The 17,521-nt window shown below is 32.3% G+C and overlaps 1 protein-coding gene across 3 annotated transcripts in view; it reads right to left on the reverse strand.

Moving 5' to 3' along the window:
* Positions 1-17,521, reverse strand: part of LOC106672528 (kinesin-like protein CG14535) — a 347,817-nt gene that overhangs the window by 160,139 nt on the left and 170,157 nt on the right. Inside the window, exon 2 of one of the 3 annotated variants that reach the window (XM_024227301.1) lies at positions 15,846-15,887. The exons of the other annotated variants lie outside the window; for them this stretch is intronic. Within the exon in view, the coding sequence (XP_024083069.1) occupies positions 15,846-15,847 (2 nt within the window). The 5' untranslated portion in view covers positions 15,848-15,887. The remainder of the gene's footprint in view (positions 1-15,845; positions 15,888-17,521) is intronic. 3 annotated transcript variants of the gene reach the window in all.

Genomic DNA, 17,521 nt, shown 5'->3' on the forward strand with positions numbered 1-17,521 from the left:
AAATCATTTTAGTCAAGTGTGATGGTGTTGTCAATGTTTCGTCTTAGCAGTTTTCGATTGAATTCGTTGTCTTCAGTTTAAATTTCTAATTTGTTAATAACCCGTGCTCTAAAGGACACGTATAGTAGTTAATAGTGGTTTTGTACACGATATACAGCAAAACATTTTTAAAAACGCGAATTGAATGAACACTAGTTGTTTGTGTAACAAAGGGTTAAATTGCTTGGCCAGAAAAGGCCGAATCGTTTAATAAAACAATAGGTGTCTTCATTACTTCAGGAATCTGTGAATGAAGAACGAACACCTCCGGCCCATTGTGAACGATTAATGCGCCAATTTGTTCTCAATGGCATCCAATAACTTATCAGAACATTTCAGAACGGAACCCTTTCAAGAGTTAATCATAGAGCGATTTGAACCGAGGACAGTTCACAAAAAACATTGATAAAACACTTGTTTTGCATACTTACTGATTACTTATTTACTTGTAGGAAGAATTTTAGTGTTGTTGTTTACTGAAATGTGACTAGTGATGCTTCAATCATCGGGGAGATTTCCTGCAAGAGTGAGGGATGAAATGGTTCTGACAAGTGGTTTTAGGCAAAAGCATAATAGTTTCGGAAATTTCTGGATATCTTTGGCAATTTCAAACCGAATATTAAAGCCGGTGTGATTGGTGAAGGAGGATTGATGTTGGTGAAACCCACGTCGTTGAATCCCAAGAGTCCATTACCGTAGTCCATATGGGTTTTAGTACGGTGATGAAAAGATGTTTGCATCAGTGTTTATAAAGGTATAAAAGACAGTTAAATTTTGGTTCTGTGTAAGTCCTTTGCCAATATGCAGCTCAATTAGTGGATTCTGTAAGCTTTTGAAGAGGGTTACTACTGTAGTAATGAGGGGCAGAGGCTATCCTCCGTAAAGTAATGTCTTTTGTTCAATTTCATCCTCTACAGTCTAAACAACTGATCAAAGATGTGTTATTGATTTGCCCGTTTCTGGTAGACGTGACGTGGTTTTTATGAGTACAAAAAGCATGGCACTATTATCCAAGGAGAACGAACAGAGCTTTGTATGTTATTTAAATATGCAGAATTCAATAAAACCTACAAAAACAATCTATGAAACTAATTTTAATTCATTATACATTTAATCTAAGGTAATTGAGAATGATAAAGCAAGTGACACAAGCGGTATCCGAACCCACGACCGTCTGCTAAGGCATTTTATGTCGACTAATAAAGAGACGACGAGGTTGGTGTGACACGGATTTGGATTTAATATTTTAATATTTTTATTTTGCCGTTTTCTCGCTCTAATCTACTATGTGAATATATCATTTTACAGCATTTTTTTATTTAGATTGCAATAAAATTATAGCAAAATCTATCAATGTTTATCAATAACCAAAAAAATTTTTAAAATCAAATATGTTTCAATTAAAGTAGGCCATACATTTTTTCGTGAAATTAATATAAAATTTTGATTTACCACCGCTATAAACCCAAAAATATAACTTTTTGTTTGAATGTAAATTTATCGCTTTTCACTAAAACTATTTACCAAAGCAAAACGTGCCACCACATTCCTTACAAAATTCAAATTCATTCATTTTGACAAAAGAGGGTCCAAATATAATTCTGGTTGATTGAATTTATTTATACTGTATAAATTGAAATATTAATAAAAAATAAAGTACAAAGAAAATTTAATTAAACAAGCATAAATGCTTATTTCTAGATTAAAATATATTATATTTGGTGTTTTAATTTCATTGTTGGTCAATATAAAAACAAAAATGTTCTAGGATGCAGAATATTGTAATTTAGTGTAATTTGAAAAGATAAATCAACAAAATACTGCTTTTCTCCATATTTTAACAAATATTATGTAAGCAAGGAAGATCAGATAATGGTCTAAACTTGAATTTTACATCATAGTCGTGATACTAGCGTTACAAAACTCTTATTTTCGAGGAAATTGGTGTAAATTAATTTTTGATTGATAATTTGGACTGACATTCTTAGTGCAGTTCTAACATAGTTTTTCTCCAATTTTTTTTTAAATTATAGCCGTTTAAATCAAATAATCCTATAACGAATTTTTAAAACTTAAAATAACTAGGAGTCAAAAAATCGATAAATTTAAATTGAAACGAAAATTTATATTTAGGGTGTGTTATATTTATATTTACTCTAGAAGTTTTAAAACGAAATTTCATATTAGTTTCACAAAAAAAAAAAATTATGACTTAGTTGACTTGAAAAATATTTGGTATTTAGAAATTTTTTGATTATTGATAAAGTTTGATAGCTTTTACTAGATTTTTATTGCAATTTACATTTTAAACAATGCTTTAAATTTATGTATACACATAGTAGAAAGTAAAACGGCAAAATAAAAATATTAAAAACGGACAAATTTTCAACTTGCAAAAAAATATTTTGACGAAACCAGGGCCTATTCACAAAAAGTGAAGTATACAAATCCAATATTTTGGAGTGTAGAATCAACAAAAAACGTTTGGCCCAAATAGTAATCGTGTCACACCAACTGGCTTTACAAAGGGACGTAAGCCATGAAAATAAAATTATAATTAAATCAAATATTTATTATGGTCAATTATGAATACGAAATACACATATGGATTATTAAAACATTATCGGATAAAAGTTCAATAGGAACATATAACAACCAATATCGTGTCTAAGCTTTATTTTTAATTTATAGGATTTGCGTCCGGTAGTAAGGAATCGGTTTAATTAAGACGGATTTTATTACGTGGAAATGAAATAAAGAGAAAAGTTATATTGGATTACAAAAGTACATAATAACTATGAGTTGGGATTAAGTTTTGCCTCGCCCATTAAGGGAAAAGGGGATCTGAGTTGCCTGCAAACTCGCACACAACTTTTGTCCACACGTCAAATGCCTTTTATTTCTGGAAAAGCTAAAGCTAATATTTGACCGCCTCGGGGCCAATCAAGCACCTTGTTACCACTTGGAGCTGGCACTCCGTTGTTTCACTTTCATCCGCTTAGTTTTTCCAGCCGTGTTCCTTATTTCTTGCCTGGTCCACTTAGGATGCTTACCCTCGAGAGAAAGTCGTTTTTAATAAATAAACAGAACCTGATTTTTTCGTACTTTTTATCTTTTTTAAAAGCTTTAGAATTATTAACGAGAAAAATCTAAATAAAACAAAATTGGCAAACTTTGAGATACTTTATATAAATGAATGACCTTTTTTTTTTCTTCAAACGACCAAGTGATCGAATGCCTTTTTCTACTTTCCTAATTCATTTCAAACGAGTTTAACATTATAAGAATTAAATAACCACAGGGAAAATGTCAATCCTTATTCATTAATTTCTTGTAACAATGTTACTTATATTTTCTTTGAAAAAAATTTTTTTTTGGTAAGATAAAGTAAATACCTACGTATTTTAGCAAATTCTCAATCATACAAAAGTGGTTTTAACAATACTTTTCATAGTTTTGGTTAATTAATTTAAATTACACAATTTCAATAATGATATCTGGATGTTGCATTTAAGTACTGTGCAATGTATGTCACAGCACAGGTTGTTTTATTTTGTAAATTTCAATTTTTTAATAAATAAATTAAACCCAATACCAATGAAAATCTTTTTCAGTTAAAACGTGTTCGTTTCGAATTCAGTCTATGTTCTCCCCATTTGTTTTACAACTCCAGAAAATTAAAATAAGCCGGAAGAGGGTTCAAATGGTGCCTTAAGAACGTGAGGAGAGAAGGTCCTGCCGGATTCCTAAATGCAGTCTTGCCCTGCCGAGATATAAACGATGCATTGCTCCCTCTGTTTGGTTTGCCCACATCTCGTCCATTTCTCATGTCCGCTTCCACCATCATCAATCAGTTTGCTGGCAGGAAAATTGCCTTACACAGCAAGACCAAATTTTTTTTTTCGTAAGGGCTGAGTAATCAAAACTCTCCTTGTCTTGTTTTTTGACAATTACCAATAACCGAACAACAACCATATAAACAGAGTTTTAAATATATACTGTGCACCTTTTATAATAATTAAAAAGAAAACAGGAAACTTGTTAAACAATAATTAATGTAGATTTGGTGGAATTTTAGGAAAAGGAAAATAGTGCTATATAACATTATAAGCATAAAAATACGGTTGGGAAGCTTCGTCGTTGATTTTCAGAATTATATGGCCCCAGATTCGGAAAAAAACCTAACTACATAGTCCTATATTATGGCTATATAAAAAGAAGCGTTTAACACGTCAAATCCAAATGGTACACTGTCACTCACAAAAAATTAAAAAAAGGGGCCAAAAAAAACAAACTAGATTGCTTCTTTTATATATGATGTATTTAAAACAGAAAAAAAGTAAACTTGTTAAACAGTGGTTAAGGTAGATTTAGTGGAATTGTAACATATAACCAGAAAGCTGCTCTGACTGAAAGTTACAACGATTTCACTGAATAGTGATACCAATTTGAACAATGTGGTAAATTAAAGCAAGTGGTTTAATAAAACGTGTTGCTGGATATTCAGATGTTCTTGTGATTGTAAGCTGAAATAAGAGAAGAAAAAACCTCTATAACAAATATGCTTTTTAGCGTTTAATTTTGCTTCCCTCTGTTGATCTGTCTTTTCAACAATTGTACACAAAAAAGTTTTTGTATTAAATGTCCTTTATTGTTTATTTCCGTACAAAAATACTCCAGCCGTGTTTGGTTCTACCTTTGCCAGTAGCGGTGTTTTCTTTGTGAAAAAAAATACAGGCAACGTTGTAAAAATCGTTGAGCTTTCCAGTTCGGCCACGGTTCTACCTGTAATCGAATTTTCTGCCCCGCGCCTTCCAGATAATGTATACACGCCTTTTATTGCCACCAGGTCCCACAAATTCTCGTTTCCCCCATTCACTACAATTCCGTGGATGTGCGACCGTTTAAGCCTTGGAAATTTATTATGCGGCCAATGGCTTATTATTCAAACAACCGTAATTTTTTAATTTCCAAAGAAAACACATATTTCAACGAAGGAGATGGATATCCTTGGATTCTCTAGGGTTAAAGATGGATCTTTCAAACCAAAAATCTTATTTCTATTAGTTACTGCCTACTTCACATTTGAAATTTCCTACGAAAACGTTCCAAAAATAATTTCTATTTTGAAAGATTATTTGGAGATCGTGAGATGCTGTCTCCAAATAATCATCAACTAACGGTCACTGAACACCACACATTTCTATTTTAAATGTTTTTTGGGACGTAAAAATTACTATTAATTTCATTATATTTCGTGGTCCGATTGACCAAATAACTTCTTTCAATCAATTAATCTTTTTATGTAAGGTATTCGTTGAAATGAAAAAGTTATTGTCACGATAGGGATTCGAACCCACTGTCTTTAGCTCAATACGCCGCTCCTCTAACCACTTGAGCTATCGTGCCTTATGAAAAATGGCAAAAAGGAGGGGAAATTCGAAATGTAGGGTTAGGTGAGGGTTGCTGTCCGAGTGGATGGAAGTGACGATAGCACAAATGATTAGAGCAGCGGCGTATTGAGCGGTTCGAATCCCGCGCGTGATACTAACTTTTTCATTTCTAGCAATACTTACATAAAAAGATTAATTACTATTAAGCTTGAGTGAGTAATGCTAAAGATTTAGTATGTTCAGTAGAGCAATGTCACGATATGTTTTTGGAATTAAGATACAAAGTGCATTGTCAAATTTAATTAAATCTGTTTATAATAGGGATTTATGTTTTAGTTAAACAGGCAATCAGTAATAATGTCGTTCAAATCTTCACGATTTTTTGATTATAACATTGCATCTTATTTTAATTTGATGTTTGAATCTTAGAATCAGAGACAGTCAGATAATGTTGAGTTAATTAGTTGAGTGCAAAATTAAATTTGGTTGTCAAATAATATTCTTAACACCCTATTGTAAATGGGATAAAACAAAAGGGAGAACCCAAAGTAATCTGGAAAGTGAATTCACGTTACAGGTGGTCATGGTCGCCAGGTCAAGAGGATATGGGGTGGTTCACTATGAGTGCTGAGTTTCGTAAAGCATGAATCTATCTGCTTTAGTAAACATTTTGTAGTTTGTTTATAAAAAAAAGTTATTGTTTAAATAATTATAATTTTACAGTGCCAGTTTAAGTTAAAAAAATAATGTGTTCTTTCTTCTATACACTTCAAACATTTTTAATATAGCGTAAGAATGTGTAGATCCCTTTAAAAAAACTCTTTAAATCGTATAAAACAAATGCATATCAGTACCCTCGATGTAACATATTTTTTCCATCGTCAAGGTCGACAAAACGTCTTATAGTTATTATTTTAGCAACGAAATCCCGATAAAACGGATGAATAGAGTAGAAGGGGTTTCCTTATAAGGGTTGGCCCAGCTCCTCGTCACGTAGGACCACAAGGGTCTATTCTGACCAGTAGTGGGTGTTTCCAGGATTTTGGTTGCACCCAGTGCCACTGACTCGCTTCCTGCAATGAATATTGCCGACGAGGCATAGAAAATGCAACCGCTGTAAAATATTGCGCCAGAAATTGTGGTTTCCCAAAGAAGGATATATCGAACATGGTACTTGGACAATGGAATCCAAGCTACCATTGGATGGCATCTCTTGTCACCAAACGAAGAAACGTATTCAAGACGGGATTTTTGACTATTACGCTGCAGTTACTGGAATGCTTAACAACAATGAAATTTTCTGAAAAACGTGGATAGTGATGAAGGCATAGAACCAGAATAAGTGGTGCAGATCAAACTTAAAAAGGCCAAGAAATTAAACACTCAGGTACGCCAGCGTTCAGCTGAATCAAACTTGGATCCGAACATCAAAACTTGTTCTGAGCAATTCACGCTAATAAATTAGCAATAGAGAGAGTACGTTTAAATCACATATGCGAACACAAAATTATCATTATTTTCAAAAACATATATAATGTTACGAAGAACAATTAAAAAATTAAAACTTTCGATATAATATGTTTTCCATTTTTTTAATTTCCATTTATTTTACAGAATTTTAACCTACCCTTTCTCTTTGGTGCCCTGAAGATAATATATATCGGGTTTTAACTGTATAATAAATTAACCGTTTGCTGAAATATTTTGTGCAAAATTTCTTTACAGTAAACAGAAACAAAAATTAAATAGAAATTCTACAATTTACAAACTAAAGGTCAATAAAACAAATATATATGTTAGAGAAAGCCCTCCGTCTTCACGGGAAAATGAACGATCCATTTTAATTATGTTTACTTCACTCTATATTTCTTTTATTACAATTCACAATATGCTTTCGCTGTGAGGACAAAAGCACGACTGATTTGCTTTGTCTCTGGTTATTCCGGATTTAGATGCACTGGTTGTCTTGACTGACTACATCACGCCGTCACAGTTAGCCAGATTTATTATTATTACTATTATTAAATGTCTTTATTTTTAATTCATACAAACATAATTATAGAAACTGATTAAAATGAAAATAAATTGTAACCTTAACATAAGGGTCTTTTAATGAATAAATGATTACTTCATAAAGACAAGGCCAGGGTGTCAGACCGGCAGAGAAGTCTACTATGATAATTTTGAAAGAACATGATAATATTTAATACATAATAATGATAGGAATAAGTGATTATAATTAGTACATAAGAATAATAAACCGTAACCTTGATAATGATGTGCTACCAAAGTCAAAATAAAAAAAATCGTAGTTTTAGGATTGTAACTGTTTATTACGAGAGGTGTTGGCCGCTTTACAGTATTTAACTAATAATGTCCAATCTCTGCCGGTAATATACTTTACATAAATACAAAAAATATACAGTTTTTCACCTGAAACGGTTTCTTTGCTGAAATATTTCAACCTGTAGTTACTGTAAGAGGGACAGACAGCCAGAAAGTGGAATAGGTCTTCTTCTTCTTGTATATTACATAGTGTACAGACAATATTATCTTTTTTAAAGTATTTATAATTTAAGTTTAGCACAACTCCTTTTATTTTAAAGATACACCTCGTATAGTCGAGTGTTAGGCTGCCATTTAAATAATGATTTTCTAAATCAAAATTAAGTTCATGGTATAATGGGGAGGTAGCGAATTTTTAATATTATCTTCACATTCTTTGTTGTAATTAATTAGTATAGAATTTCTTATTTCTTTAAAACAGTTTTTCCGTAGTTCAGTATTAGTTGCATTACAATGTACAATCTATTTTAAATTTTTTAACAGGATTTGCATTTGCCTAAACCAGTATATTTGTTTTTTAATTACCTGAGAAACTAAGATTTTTTGTAAACTATTATGTGGGAGATTTAGAATTTTTATTATAAAATCAAAATGCAATTTAATTGTATACAGACACATGGGGAGCGATTTTGTTTCCGTTTGGACAAAAAAGGTGGGTGTATATGAGGGAGTCTGAGCAGTTTTTTGATAAAGAACCTCTGCACCCTTTCTATTTCCTCGTATTCTTCCCAACCCCATACTTGGGCTCCATAGCAAATCACAGAACTACAGGCTGTATTAAACAACTTCGCCTTTACTGGGAAAATTTTATCGTTGTTATCCATAAGCTGGCGCCATATTATATTTAAGCCCATTTTAACTTTACCCGACTTTTCTGTAAAGTGTTTGGTTAAGGACAAAGTGGGTGGAAGGCTGATCCTTAGGTATTTGTACTCATTAACCACCTGAATGCATTCTTTACCCAGATGCCACTTCTCGTTTGACGCTGGTCTACCTCCATTCCTAAAGACCATCACTTTCGATTTTTCAAGATTAATTTTAAGTTCCAGTTTTTGCAGTAGTTATTTAGTGAGTTGATCATTCCTTACAGTGTAATGGGTTGGAAGTTAGTAGCACAGGTCATCTGCATATGCGAGTAATTTACCCTTACTACCACTTTCAAGGCATATTCCACCATCTAGCTGGCTCTCTAGATCATTTAGGTACAGAGAGAATAACGTGGGACTGAGGAGGCAGCCCTGCCTTACTCCCATTTCGGTTTGGAATTCCTGTGTTAGAGCATTTACGCACCAAACAGAATTTGTAAGCAGGTTTTTTATTGAGTTTATAATTTTTGAGGAGAGGCCTAGTCCGTGAAGTTTGAATATAAGTACATATCGATCAATACTGTCAATAGCTGCAGAAAAATCGACGATGAAAGCATAAACTTTTTGCTTTTTTACTTTAATTTTTATTTTTATTAAGTTGACTAAATTAAAAATATTGTCGACAGTTGAATAATTTAACCTAAATCAGGCTTGAAACTCTTTCAAGACATTATTATTTTCTATCCATTCATTTATTCTAGAGAGAATCAGTCCTTTGTACAGTTTACTGTAGTATTGATAAAGGATATACCTCTATAGTTCTAAGCACAGTTTTTATTGCCTTTTTTAAAAAGGGGGAAATTTATGGTCTCCTTAAATGAAGAAGGAATACTGCCTGAAGGAATATATTATTAAACACTTCTAACAATAAAGTAAGAAAACTTACAGGGGCATTCTTATAATATTCAAATGTGACTCTATCCTTACCCGGGGCTTTCTTTTCTTTAGACTTATTTAATACTACCTTACAGAGTTAGCCAGATTAACGTCACTGCTTTCATATATTTATAATCATTTCGTGAAAATGGGATGGAAAACAGATTTTTAATTTTTGAATATAATATAATATATAATAAAATAAACAAGCGATTATTCTTATGGAAATGGAAACAATAAAACGTCACAATGTGCGACTAAATGTACATCTCACGTTGTCTTGACAACATTCTTTTCTATTTTTGTGTTTTTAAATTGTGTTATTTGCTAGCTAAATAAATATTATATAAAGCCTATGTGACCAAATTAAAGTCTAAATTACAGCAAGAGTAAAAATAATAAACAATTCTTATTATTAAAATGGATTTAAGTTAATCCTGCAAGCTTTACAAAACTGCATACAATATTTAAACGCTAATCCAAAAAGCGAATTCTTTTATTACCCAAAAACAAACAATTAAATACGATGAATTTCGCGTTGGTTAAAGAGGGTGGAACAGATTAAAGAGAAAAATTAATTACACTACCTCGAGTGTCTTATCCGCCAGTCTGTGTACAAAGAGAAGGGGCGTTCGCTTGGCAAACACACTTTTCAAGAAACTCACCGCTCTCAACAACCCCACCCCGCCGTGGCATCCCGCACGCAAAACCTCCTCAGGTAATATTTCCCAGGAGTGAAACCCTTATTCATAAGATTACAGCAATAAAAACCAAATAAATTCGCATTAAAGACTTTAAGGAGGCATGCCTTGGGATATTTACAATACGCCTGAGGATTATAAACATAACCGAGTAAAATAGCATTTTTCGAGGGAACGGCCTGCGTCCGTTCTCTCATTCCTGCTGTCTGTTTCACAGATGAAACATAATATAAAGTTCTGTATATTACCTACAAATTGAGAAGGATCGTTTAGAATTTGACGAATATATTTGACTTTTTTTGGATTTATATAGGCCTAAATCCGCATATGTATGTATATGTCTATATATATATATATATATATATACATACAAACCTGTGCCGAGTTGAGCCTATTTGCTTCTCGTAGTCCACCGGCAATTCCTGCTTTGGCACTCGGCAGACTCGAGAATCACCCATCCTTGGTCTTTGCAGTCAGTTGTTCTCGAGGTGCTGTCAACAGGTCAATTTAGCAAAATTCCAAACCCATTCATATTCACGTTCTTACTTCTTCCTTCCTATTTACGTACCATACATTCACGGCATAGGATCAAAACAAAATAAAATTTTAAACAATATTTACTACAAGAACGGGCCAGGAAATGTCCGAATAGCAATTGTTCTCGAATTTCTACACAAATTATTTAGAGATCATGAGATGCGGCCTGGTGTAATGTAGGTTTAGAAATCATCTTCAGGGATCGCAATAAAGATCGAGACCTTGGCACGATAAAGAAAATGTTTTTCTAAACATATATCACACCAGACGGCATCTCACGATCTCTAAATAATCATTAATTAACGGTCACTAAATACAACATTTCAACATAGAGTTTGAGACTTAATTTTTTAATAATTTCCTTAAACATCAAAGACCACTTTGAAACTTCAATTTCAGTTATAAACTATATTTATAAACTCGTGTATAATATTTATAGAAAATGATGAATTACGTGAAAGATCCCTAGAATAGTTTGCTAACGGTAAACACAACGCCACGTTTAATGAACAATTACGAATTACTTACTGTACGTAAAATGTACAAAAAGTAGGTACCTCAAATTTAAAAAGTTTCAGCAGCTTCTGCTACTGCGGATAATATAAATATATAATAAAATAGGAGATAGGTTTTTATGAAATCAGTACTTCATTTATTTTCTTGGTATATATTGTACATTAAATACCGAACTTGGGTTTAAATGAATTGTACGAATGTCAAAAGTTTATAGTCAGAGGCAATACCGCGACTAATTTCATAACGTTTTGGTTTTTAAACTGTGTTTAATCTGCCCCAAGACAATGTGATGCTTATGGAAAAGCGGATTTCAAAGCGATGGGATTAAATCGAGTGTTAACACTAAGGCGGCTGATACAAAAGTATGTGTAGTTAACAACACCTGTAGAACAAGGAAACTTTCTGTAAAATTTCAAAATCCCACAAAAAAGGAGCAATTGCCGTAGTTACAGTATCATCTTGGTGGAACAACATAGCTCTTGTATCTGCAAATTCAGCTACTAGTCGCTTGATATCGAATCCTATCTCAGGTAGTGTTAATGGGCCCTTAAGTAAATAATTTAGTTTTACTCGTTTTACTTTGTAAAACCCAAGGAATTTTTTTTTATTTCCGGGATATACAGTTCATGTTTTCTACCTGCAATTGCGATAACTAGGCTTGTTATGATAGTTAGAGTAGAGTATTTTTCTGCTACAATGTCTATAAAATAAATTTACTCATTAAAAAATGGATGTCATCCTGATAGTATAAAACTATTATTATATTGTAGTATACAATTATAATTATTTTCTGCGTTAAACCACCGTTGGCATTGAAAATGCTTTATTTAAAAAAAGAAACCAATATTTCGGTAAATGGAATTTTAAAAAATTATATCAGCTTAACCCCTAAGCCAAGGGTCGAAAAAGTGAAACTCATCGTTCCATTTGCTTTAACCCCTTTAAACCTCTTGTTTGACAGATCTAAACGGATTTTATGCTACATTTTCTCACAGCATAAGCTACAGTTTTAATGATATACAATTTTGTTTGGTTTACTTTTTGTTAAATAAGTGGCGGATATTATTTTTTATTATCTTATACACAATTAATTTTAGGTTTTGTAACTGTAAAAGCAAGAATTGTCCTTCTTGTTTTGTAATTATCCAAAACCTAACATTGGACATAACTGCAAAAAGCCATAAAAATGTAATGAAAAAAGTTAAAATATGTAATAAAACAATTTAAAAAATTAAAATGGGAAACAAAATAAAGTAAGGACATATCATGCCATATAGAATATATATCAACATATCAAATAGTTGTGATGTAAAATTCCTAAACATTGAACCTGATCCAATCACAGTAATTCAAAACGTATACATTGAGCTAACATTCAATACTACCACGAATTTATCTAAAGTCTTGGATGAGATGAAAAAGCTTGTGTCATGAACGGGATTCGAACCTACAAACTTCGGCTCAAAATACTACTGTTCTAACCACTTCAGCTGTCGTGACTATGACAGCTATCTGTAGCTCAAAGCGGCGTGTTGAGCCACACATCGTGTGTTCGAATCCCGCTCTTGAGACAAGCTTTTTCATTTTAATCAAGATCTTAGATAAAATGTATAATTAATTTAAATAATTAATACGGTCAAGTATGACTACTAAATGCATATAAGAATTACCACAAATCTCAACCCACATGTTTTCAAAAACACTTACAAACTGAAGTGCTTGGCAACTCCTTTCTTAAAGAAACCGGGAGTCCGGTTTCCACTTTCCTGTTAGGTTCAATTCACTTAGCCAGCCTTTTTTAATAATAAAACGTTCCAAACATTGCTTTTGATTCTATTGATGCTATTTTTTCCTAATCCGTTAAATTGGCCACCTTTGACGTATGTATTTTTAGCCAAGGCCCACATTCATTCGGAGGAAATCGTCACCCTTGTTGGGTGGACGTTTTTAATAATTCCAAAGACAAATGGCCCGTTTAATAATATACACGGGATGTACCGAAGGGTGGGAAAGTTTCTAAATATATACCTGGTTTGTTGATCTGTTTCGAAGCAGAAGCTATGACACTGGATGAATTATCGGCCGGGGAAAATACGGTTGGGAGCCGGCCCGCGACGTTCCGCCCTAACAAATACACCACACGTGTCGTTTGACAACTTTTTTAATTTACGATAATTGATTTGTCACATTTTTCTTTTTTGAACTGAAAACTTTACGGTACAATGGAATTTTTATCTATTAGGTATACAGCCCGAGAGTCAGGCTATAACAAATAAATCATGTACTCATGAACAAATAAATTTTATCTTCAACAATAACATTTACGTACAAGCAAATAATATTGTTTATTTTATCACAGTAAAATTAACTGACATAAGACTAACTGACTTTTGGGAATATTAAATTAACTAACAGAAGACTAACTGGGAATATTAAAAATATACTAACATAACCGCAGACAACTGCGGAGGTATGCCTGAATTTTATTTTATAAAAGGTTTTTACGTTTGACTTTTGTCTGTACATTGACAATGTATAAAATGATTATCTAATAAATTTTTCATTAATTTTTTTAAATACAATTTTAATTACTATCACAATTGAAAAATTACATTTAATCAGAATAGACATATATATTTAAAAAGAATTAAGATTTATTCGAGTTGAGGGAAGTAAATAGTTAATGTTATTCCCCCATTTTACTTCATCTCACGATTTATCACGATTCCTACGAAAGGAGGTCGCGTTGCCATTTCTGCGTGATACACCCTACATGATTGTAGAGATAGGATCTTTTCGACAAAACTTGCGTAGGACTTTTGGGGTGTTGGGAAAGATTGTTTGGAAACGGGAAAATTTTTAAGGTATTAAATTCTGGATAAATTGGATTTTAAGGTCGCTATGGAGAATAGTATTGGACATATAATACTAAGCATTTGCAATGGATCTCAGGAATTTACATTGGAAGGATTGGAGATGTTGGCTATCGCAAAGTTTAGCGGTTCGCTACATTTCCATTCCTTATCCAAATCGATGTTTTAGCAAAATTGAATAATATAAGGACGATTTTGAAAAGTATGTTGTAGTATCGTTTTGTACTTTGTAGATGTTTTCGTCTATAGTTTAGATTGTTGTCCTATAAGTTTGGAGAGTAGTCCATAGCGTCTATTTAAGCCTTATTAAGTCATTTGCATATATGCTTTTTCTATGTTAATTGTGTGTCAAGGTGGAACTCAATTCAACGCATGCAGTCGGATTTGAGGATAAGAACAATGTTGTACTATATTGGGAGAAGAGATTTGCTTCGGAGTGTAGGCTCATTTAGCTTCTTTTTCCATAGTCTACATAAATCAGATTGCTAGAAAAAGCTTTGTGCAGAAAAAGTAACTATTAAACTCAACGTTAAATAGCAACCATTATTTGACTTCTTTGTTTAAATAATTTATTTTTAAGTTTAATTGCAAAATCCTTACATATATTTAGAATATATATAGAATATATATTTTTAAAAGGTAGTTCTTTCTAATAGTAAGTTCTTTTAAAAAATCCGAATTTCAAGATTTACACGCTCATCATCAGGTCAAATCATCACGTCTGTCGCCATGACTAAGAATTATCAATTATTCTTAGCAAAATACATTAAATACAGAATTAAGACAGTTATTAAATTATTCTTCATGGATTAATAGTATTACTCAATTGTTAGAGAATTTCGTAATATGACGGAAATATAAAATTGCGAAAGTATAAGGTATATAAGTAAGAAAACTACATGGAATTAAAAAATTGGGGTAGAAATTTTTACAACTAGGTTTGTACTACTATTCAAATATAAATGCGTGATATTGTAATTGCAATTTTTATTAAGAAAAACTAGTAAGTCCAGGAATTGCTGAATGAATCCTACCATTTGGGTAGTTTACATCTTCTGAATAAATTTATGCTATTTTTCAGATGTCTTAATTTAATCGGCTGAACAAAAGTAATTTATTAACGAGGCTAAAATAATTAGTGTCGTTCAAACAGAATTTCTTCGTAAACAAACATATATTTTTCTCTTTCAACTAGTACATATCTACATTGGTAAAGTTAGTTACATTAATATACCACTGTAATTGCAATTTTTATTAATAAAACATAGGAAGTCCAGGAATTGCTAAATGAATCCTACCGTTTGGATAGTTCAAGTTTTCTGAGATTGTCTGTAATAACTTTATGCTATTTTTCAGGTACCTTAATTTAATCGATTGAACAAGCGTAATTTATTGACGAGGAAAAAATAATTAGAGTGGTTCAAACAGCATTTTTTCGTAAACAAACTTATATTTTTCTCTTTCAACTAGTCCATATTTACACTGGTAAAGTTAATTACAATAGTATACAATGTATGATATATAAAAAGAAGACTATCTTACACTCTCTAATTTCGCTAATTGCCAATATTTAAGTCATCACGTGACGTCATTACGTTCATTAAATATGTTTAAGCTATTTGTAACTATATATAAAATTCAGGGAAAAGAAGGAATTAAATCAAATTTTAATGGTAAAGAGGAATGAAGTAGACTTACATTACAGTGATTGGATCTTAACTGTACCGAAACTGCTCATACCTGAAACAAAAATTACAAGGTCAGTTATCACAAAAATAAATAAAATATTTTTATAATATATTGGAGGGTTCAAATCCTCTTTAAATACTAGGGGGGAAAATTACGGAGGAAGACTCTGAGACCGTGGACGGAATTTATTCAATAATGCTAATGCTTTTGTAATAACGCACCGAATCGGGGGAATCTCATCCGAGCAGAAGGATCATATCAATCAAACGGCATTAGAAAAGACTTAGAGTAATTATATGCTACATTTTGATGAATTGAAGTCAAGACTCAAGTCGACAATATTAACATTAACTAATTTTGAAAGGACGGAGGGACCGGGGCTAATATGCCAGGCTCATCGCGTTCCTTGGATTAGCCCTTTGGCCCTGCGACTGCTCTGATTTAACATTTATGGAAAGGGAGGATGTGGGCACGTGCTTTCCGTTCGGTCTGTAATAAGACGGCTTGTTTACGAGGGACTCATGTGCGGGTAGCCCAACATGGACAAGAAATAGATTCACGTGGATCAACGGAATCTCCGGCCGGAGAAAGGCCGCCCATTTCCCTGGGTCTCCCCTCGACCGTGCTCAAACAAATCATCAAAGAACAAGCCTTATCAAAGAAGTTTCTGCCCAGGGGATTTAATTTTGTTTGCTCTTTCTGTATTTCGGGTAAAATGAGAACCCAGAAAAAATCGTTTTCTTAAACATTTTCCGCTTTAATTTCTTGTATTCCTAAGAAAAAGGGTAAATTTTGTTTCATTCAGTTATATTTCTAATATTTAAAAAATAAAAAGTATTTTTATATTTTTAATTAACAAAACGTAGCAATCTTTTAGATCAGTGACTGGACAAGAAAAATCTTCATTCACAATCAAAACATCATCTGAAATGAACAATATATATCGGCATAATTCTGAGGTGAATGGGGACTATCATCATTTTCTTCACCCTGCAAATCTCCTTATTTGATATCACCGGATGTCGTGGATTATATTAACTGTATAAAGTACGATTTTATTAAAACAAAATAAGATTAGTTTATGCAATATTTACTGATTAGTAAAATTTTTCTTTAAATTTTTTTAGTAGAGTTGTAATAAATCGATAATTTAGTTTTTACCCTGCCCAGAAATTATCAAGTAAAATTTAAAATAGGCTCTAGGTTTGATATCATTCTAAGAAATGCGTTTATTTAGTATTTATTGACGGTCAAATAACGAAAAGACAACATTTTAAAACCCAATTAAAATTCACTCTAATTAAAAAAGTGTGTGGTGATTAGTGACCGTTAATCGATAATTATTCAGAAATCGTGAGATGCGGTCAGGTGTGATGTAGGTTTCAGAAAAACATTTTCTTTATCGTGCCAACGTTTCGATCTTTTATTGAGATCATCTTCAGGGAGTGGGATTTACAAACAATGTTTACATTTAACAAATATACACACCACATTCTAAATGTATTTGTTAAATGTAAACATTGTTTGTAAATCCCACGCGCTGAAGATGATCTCAATAAAAGATCGAAACGTTGGCACGATAAAGAAAATGTTTTTCTGAAACCTACATCACCCCAGACCTCATCTCACGATTTCTAAATAAATATAGATAACATACATATATAATTACAGTAAATTCCACACAT

Source organism: Cimex lectularius, unplaced genomic scaffold, assembly GCF_000648675.2.
Source record: "Cimex lectularius strain Harlan isolate CLEC.00 unplaced genomic scaffold, Clec_2.1 scaffold130, whole genome shotgun sequence".
Taxonomy (NCBI): Eukaryota; Metazoa; Arthropoda; class Insecta; order Hemiptera; family Cimicidae; genus Cimex; species Cimex lectularius.